General features: G+C 32.9%; 1 protein-coding gene across 1 annotated transcript; it reads left to right on the top strand.

Moving 5' to 3' along the window:
- Positions 1 to 3,534: 3,534 nt before the first annotated feature.
- On the top strand, positions 3,535 to 6,806 carry LOC123924812 (reticulon-like protein B12). Its single transcript, XM_045977784.1, has 4 exons — positions 3,535 to 3,756; positions 3,984 to 4,164; positions 5,819 to 6,030; positions 6,523 to 6,806. The coding sequence occupies exons 1-4, from the start codon at positions 3,690 to 3,692 to the stop codon at positions 6,690 to 6,692; spliced, it is 630 nt and encodes a 209-aa protein (XP_045833740.1). The 5' UTR covers positions 3,535 to 3,689; the 3' UTR covers positions 6,693 to 6,806.
- The last annotated feature ends 1,034 nt before the right edge of the window (positions 6,807 to 7,840 follow it).

Here is a 7,840-nt window from a genome sequence, read left to right as displayed (position 1 = left end):
TACGGATTTCTTGTCCAATTTAAACCACTGTAATGTGATTGAGTTTTTTTTTTTTTTTGACACAAACACAATTAACTCATTTCATTAATAATAAAAGGTTCAATACAACGAGAAACACTGTTAAAGCAATTGCGACTAGACCAAGAAAAGGCCGCCCTAGCTAAAGTGTGAGCCGCCATGTTCGCTTGTCGTTTAGTGAACTTAATCTCAAAGACCGTATTACATTGTAACAATAATTTAATTGATGAAATAATAGAGCTCCATTCTGAGTTGCCTTGATGGTTAGCATGTACGGCGTCTACCACAACCTTGGAGTCGCTTTCAAGTACAATATTGGACCACCCTCTTGAGATGGCTTCACGCATAGCCTCCAAAATAGCCATAGCTTCGCCTTCCGCCGCAGTAAAGTTATGCATACATTTATTCGTACCTGCTGCAACAAAACTACCATCTGAGTTTCGCACACACCAACCCCAGCCCGTGGCACTTGGATTTTGGGATAAACTCGCATCGACGTTGCATTTCCACCATCCATCGCGAGGCTTCTTTCAACGCAGCAGCGCTGTATCCTGTGAAGTCTGCTGTAATAATGATTCTGCAGTAACTAGTTCGCTGTTTGCTGTAGCAGCAGCAGTATAACCGTTGGTCTGTTGCATTCTATTGACTGTGCTCCATTCTCCAACCATGTGCACAGCTCGCATGGCTACTTCCTTCGCCGTGTCTTTAACTCCGTTCCAAACCCAATTGTTTCTATTGTGCCAAATAAACCACACAACCATAGCCACATTTCCTGCCGTGGTTGCAGATTCATTCCTGCATATATCAAATAAAACATTTTCCACACTGTTAATGACACGCAATCTAGGCTCAATAACCTCTCTCAACCCGGCTTCAATCCACACTTGTCGACTTTCTCTACACCCAAATAGGATATGCCAATCATCCTCTTCATTATTAACGCATAAAGGACATTCACTTGGGCACGACACATACATTTCCTTTAACCGAACTCGGGACGGTAAGCATCCACGACATATTCTCCAAAGCAGATGTTTAGGTGCACATACACGCCATAGGGAGCTCCACTCACCTTCCACCAAGCAGTTTTGCTCCACGGACTTACTCTTATGTAATGTTTGTATCCGGATTTCACCATGTAGTTACCATGGTTCTCATAATTCCACACCATTTTGTCCTCTTTCACCTCCTCAAATAAGGGTGTTCTTATAATACTCTCAGCCACTGTTTCAGGAAAAAGTGAATGAATTTTATGAATATCCCACACTTTCACTTCATGTTATTCACATCATGTAATAACAAATCATTGACATATAAATCATACATACTTTGAGATTGAAGAGATTGCACCCATAAATTGTTCTCCCCATGCAACCAAGGTTCATACATAATTTTGATCTCATGTTCAAATTTTCTCAGTGACACTTTCTGTGTTGGGTCAGTTCAATATAAAACTAAGCTTTTGTTTTAAATAGACACATTTGCAAATGGACGGTGAAATTGATATCATTCAGAATTTCAGATTAGTCAATCCTTAGACCAGATACTAATTTTTATATTTTTTTTAAAAAAAAAAAACTAATTAAGAGCTAAATCTTGCACTGAAAAGCACTACTAAAAACATATAGTAATGTGGGTCAAACCTACTTAAGCTAAGATCTTGACTTAATCCATTTACAGAAAATATACGTCGACCACTTGATTAAGTGATTGATATTAGAATTTACCTACATTTTATATCATATTTTTGCTCACAAAACTAAGATATACTACTGATAAAGTACTATTTTAAAGTAACATACAGCCACTTTTCATTATGAATGAAAGGACACTTTCAATTCAATTTTATAGACATCGACTAGAAAACTTTTCTTTTTAATATAGTGACTTGAGTATAAAAAATAAAAATGGATGCTGACTGAAGACCTAAATCTCAAATACTATGATAGATATTTGAGATTTTTTGTTTCGGTTAGATAACACTCCAGTATATAAAATGCGATCTCTTTACTAATTGAATTAAATTCATAAGAAAATATTTGAGATATCTAAATTAGCAGTGTATATTAGTAACAATTCCGTAAACATAACTTAACTGATAGAAATATTATATTTTATATGCAATGCTAACGTTCGAATATCAGATCTTCCACTTATTTACTTAAGAGGTGATTTTTTGTTTTGACCAATCGTTTGAATAGGAGGCATGTTCAACCCTTGAGCAAAACTTTAGAGGGTTTGTTTTACCTAATGAACAAGAGATTATTACTTTTTTTTTTATTTGTTTAAAAATAACATAAAAATATTGAGCTTGACATAGCACCCATTATTTGTGCCTAAATCACAATGCATTTTCCACAAATTATCCATCAAATGAGAGGAAAATACAAAAAATGAGATAATGACATCTAATCAACAATCACCTTCCCTAGAAAAGTATAATCTTTTACACCCACCCACTGCAACCGAAAGTTAGATACCAAAGACAAATAAAAACAAACATTTATAGTAAAAATGACTTCATCTTACTTCTAAGTTCTAATAGTCCTTTAAAATGAACTGTGTGACTAGTTAACAAAGGAGTAATCTTCTTTTTTGTTATATGAGATTCATCACAAACTTCTTTTTATGTTTATAATGTTGCCAATAAAAATCGAATATGTAAAAAAAATTTATGCATACTATTCAAATTCTTCATCAGCCACGTTAGATCAAATCAGATGACTTTATCATAGACTTTTTTCATTGACTATTTATGTAAAAACAAAATCATATATGCATTAAATTATATCTTATTTCTTTATCATTAATTTACTATATTAGTTTTTAAAATATCTCTGCAATTATCATTTTCATACGAATCGTGCATATCAATTAAACTTTTTTTTTTCTCCTTAATTTTTGTAAGAAACTTGTAGGTTGGCATCAGAAACTGAAAAGCAAAGAATGGTACTTCACTTTTAGGCTGGAAAACAAAAGCTTGAGACCATAAACCCTCACTAGAAAATAGAAATTGCATAATTCAGGGACCACTGTTACAATAATTCAAAACAAAAAAAAAAAGAATGAAAAACAAAACCATTGAAGCGCAAAAGTCTATAGGATGTGTCACCTTGTCCGATATTCATATGACACTTGTACGATACGTGTCAGATAAGTGTCTCAAAAAATTACTTTCTCCTCTATTATAACATTTCTTAGATCATCCGACACCTCTATAACTATGGCACTCGTAAAGACAACTCAGACATGTGGTCCAAAACAAATACGTTTTTCTTTATTCTGACACTCCTTAGACACATCTACAAATAAAAGATGTGTCGAAACAATATTAATCAATATAGGGTTAAAGACATTATTAAAGTCAAATTATATCAAATATTGTTTTAAAACTTTTTTTAACAAAATAAATTATTCAATTTAAATGCAATAATACATTGTGTCGATATAATGTTCTATATTTTTATATAAATAATGTCGACGTGACAGTGTCCGGTGTCCATGTGATACTTCTGTTTTATATAAGAAAACAAAACTATGTATTGACTGCATTAAGAAAACAAAAACACAGTCCACTGTATTTCTTCCTTTTCTGTGGATCATTTGAAGGCTCTCTCTACTTTTTAGTAATTCAGATAATTTCTTCTTCTTCATCATCTTCATCCCTAAAAATGGGTTCATCTCAACGATTATTCAACAGAGAAAGAACTCTTCATGAGATCCTTGGAGGTGGTCAAGGTAATACCATTTTCTCATAGTTTTTTTTTTTTATCAAATATCTGAACTTTATTCCTCATTTCATTTAAATTCTCATTCTTGTTTTGTTTATGTTCATTTGATTCTATTTCAAATTTAAATAGCCAAATGGGTTGGGCTTGTATTTCATTTTTTCAGTATTAATTTTGAAAAGAATGATCCTTGACATTGACATTGTTTTTTTGAATGAATGTGATGTTTCAATGCAGTTGCAGATTTGATACTATGGAGGAACAAGAATCAAACTGTGATGATATTGTTGGTGACATTAGCTACTTTTGTTGTTTTTGAGAGATCTGGTTATACCCTTTTGTCTCTAGTTTCTAATGTTCTTCTCCTCCTTGTTGTTATTCTTTTTCTTTGGGCCAAATCAGCATCAATTCTCAATAGGTAAATAACTAAATTCTTATACATTTATGTTTATTTTGAGTATACTTTTACTTGGATCGATCGTCTTGATTTCCATTGTGATGTTTAAACGTTAAGGACCTGTTTGGATTGACTTATTTGAGCTTATCTATTGACATAGAAACTGGCAAGACTCTGAGAGAGAGCTTATGAAAACAATGTATGACATGTCTTTAAGTTGTTTTCAACTTATTTCCATAAACTCTCCAGCTCTCCAGAATAGCTTATGAAAATGAATTGACTTTATAATACATAAGTACATATATGATAGGGGTTTATATATAAACACATAATTAAGTTGTATATCCAAATTCCAAATAGAGGTTAAGTGTGATAAATTGTGAAAGGGTTTATTGATTATTGATTGTCTGCATTTCAAATTCAGATATTTTATCTGATCTAGAATTGTAAAATATTTGTAGTGTGTTTTCATTTTTGGTTTACTTGGTACATAGCCATTTGTTTTAATGGTAAAAAGTTGTATGATTTGGAGGTTGAAGTTTGTGTAACATGTATACTGTATGCTTAAACTGTATGTGCAAATGGACTTTGTAGTTAATACATTCTTAGCTGTTGAAGTATTAAGAAATACGAAGAATAGTTCGAAAACTTATGCGTAATTGCAGTGTAAGTCTGCATTAATGTTTACCGTTTAGTACTTGCTTTTTAGATTGATTTTTAGATTGAAGAGACAATAGTTATCGGGGATTCCAATTCTATGCAGTAACTGTGTGATCCAATAATTGCATGACGTAGTCTTGATCTGGTGAAGATAATTTTAAGTTGATTTGGTGAAGTTGTAATGTGAGCCGACCGATCTCAAAATCGATTTCCGAGATCAATCAACGTGTGTAACTGAGGCAACACCAAGTCTTAAAGTGTCTTGATCTTACATCCATTTAGTTAGAGTTCATTTTGGTTCCGAACTATGATAGAAGCCTTATTTGCATCTCAATACCTGTAAAAGAAAATAATTAAACTGATAAAATCCAGTTACGATACATTGGATACCTGTAAATGAATTGGTTTGATGGATATATGTTGTTGAGTAATCACTTGGCTTCCTAAAGATTAGTGTATTATCACATCAAACCTCCTTATGCCAAGATTGAACATCTAGAGCGTAATCCAAGTCACTGCAACGGATCTTGAGTAGGCTCTAATACCATCTTAAAATTTGAAAGTCTAGGTTGGTTTGTTGTGGTTCAAGATTTTGTGGAAAATGTTGTTTTCCCACTCCTTCAATTGAAAAATGTACTTTACACACCTCAAAATATTAGCTTTCATCATTCTTTACAAGTCATGTTCAATAATTTGCACCCATCATTTCTTAGGTCAAATATATATTAGTTACTAGAATTTGGTTTGGACGTAACTCTAGCATACCGGCTAGTTAACGAGGTGAGAATTTCCCCCCTTAGGCGCTTACTTGTATTTCCAACATACACTCCCAACACCCTCTTACGCCTAGAACTAAATATCTGGAGTGTAACTCGGGTAGCCTAACGAATCTCATATATAACCATTATTTAGGCCATATCATTATTTAATGTTTGACTCTCGACTATAGTCATAGTAAATGTTTTACATTTATCAATAAAATTTACAAATGCATGTTAAACTTGTTTTTTTGCAGACCTGCTCCACCTCTACCACATTTGCATCTATCTGATGAAATGACAAATGAAATTGCAGCTTTTATCCAAATGAGAGTTAATAATTTGTTTTCAGTTTCTCAAGATATTGCACTTGGTAAGGATTCAAGGCTGTTTCTGAAAGTAGCTGCATACCTCTTGTTAATTTCTGTTGTTGGTGGCTTCACTGATTTTCCTACCTTGGTATACACAAGTAAGTTCAAATGCTACTTGAAAATAGGATCTCAAAAAATACTATAAACTAGTGAAAACACGCTATAAGCTCATGAGAGAAGGGTCGTTACCAAACTGTCAAGCACGGACATAGACACGGACACCGGACACAACACGGACACTGACATGTTGACACTGATAATAATTTAAGAAAATGACACAATTCAATGTAATTATAAGTGTCGGTGTCGTGTCGGTGTCGTCCGACACCGGGACACGGCTAATCCAAGGAGTGTCCGTGCTTCATAGTTACCAAACAATTGTGCTTTAATGTACAAGGTTATACGTCTTTTCAAATAGAGCCTAGCTAATAGCAAAGAATTTTTTTACAAGGACTAAAAACATAAAGTAGTAAATTTACAGTGAGCAAAAATATATTAAAATTTACAATCAATTAGGATCAGTTTTTGAAAAGTGTAGTAGCAAATTTTGAGAAGAAAATTGAATTTGTTGTTTTTTGATTATGTGGTAGGTCTCTTTATTGTTCTTACTTTACCAGCACTCTATGAAAGATATGAAGATTACATTGATACATTTGTTTTGAGGTGCTACAAGGAATTATGCCAATTGTATAGAAAAATAAATGAGGAATATATTAGCAGAGTTCAATACTGGATTCTGGAGAAGAAAAAGTTGAGCTGAGTTTGTATTTTCACATTCATTTTTTGTAAATTTCTTTGTAACTTTTTGAAATATTTCTTACTATGATCATTGGTCATGGTGGCATTTAGCCTGGTCTACTAACGTTTTTAACCACCATGGTCTACTAACGTTTCTGAACACTATATCTTTTTCACTACTTTCTCTGATTCTGTGCCATACTACCATTTCACCATATTGCTTTGGTAATTTTTTTTTTTGAACATCACTCTCCATGAACGTTTCAACATGGCACAAGCAGTACTAAAAATAAACAATGGTTTTTTCAGAATTTCCATTTGGGTCTTCTCAAATTTTCCATTAGTTACTTTTGATTTTGCTATTCCATCACCGATTCATCTGCTTAATATATATCTTCTAAATTTTTTCATATTGAAATTTATTACGTGTTCACTTCAACAAATTGAGATTTTAGGAATAAATCCACAAATTTTGTTAAAAACCCATGAATAAAAAAACATCTTTTAGTTTCATATGCAAAACCAGTAATGAAAAAAACATTTTTTAGCTTCATATTGGTTAAAAAGTCAGTAAAGTTTGAGTGGTGTTAATTAAAGAAAAAATGAAGAAGGTAGTGGGAGATTAGATGATGTGAAAAAATGATATAGTGTGAAGAGAGTATGATAAAAATATGTTCCTTATCTAATCTAATGGTCAAAAACTAACTTGACTATGGTGGAGAAATTTGTCACTTGACCATGCTAAATGCAACCATTGCTCATGGTCAGATTGTGGTTGTGTGTATAGGAATCTTCTCCCACTTAAAATTTTGTTCATTGGTCATGGTCAAATCCTAATTGTTTAATTAGGAGATTAGAAATTAATATATCAGAGCATAAACAAAAACGAGAGTTTTTGCCTCACTTAAAATTTTGTTCATTGGCGTTGCACCTCACGATCTTCTCTACTCTTCTTTCTATAGAGTTTTTGCCTTACGTTAAAACGAGCTCACTCCGGGTCATTTAACTGAGGAAGAATGGAAAATTTCTCATCCCACCTACCCACTTTCTCACCCACCTCCTGTTTTTTCATTTTTGCCTTTGGTCAAAAAATTCGGAACGCGTTTTCCGAATTTTTTTGCCTTTAAAAACAACTTCGAAATGTGTTTTTCGAATTTTTTCCAAATTTGA

This window comes from Trifolium pratense, linkage group LG4 (assembly GCF_020283565.1).
Source record: "Trifolium pratense cultivar HEN17-A07 linkage group LG4, ARS_RC_1.1, whole genome shotgun sequence".
Lineage (NCBI taxonomy): Eukaryota > Viridiplantae > Streptophyta > Magnoliopsida > Fabales > Fabaceae > Trifolium > Trifolium pratense.
This window is presented reverse-complemented; position numbering and strand designations above follow the sequence as displayed.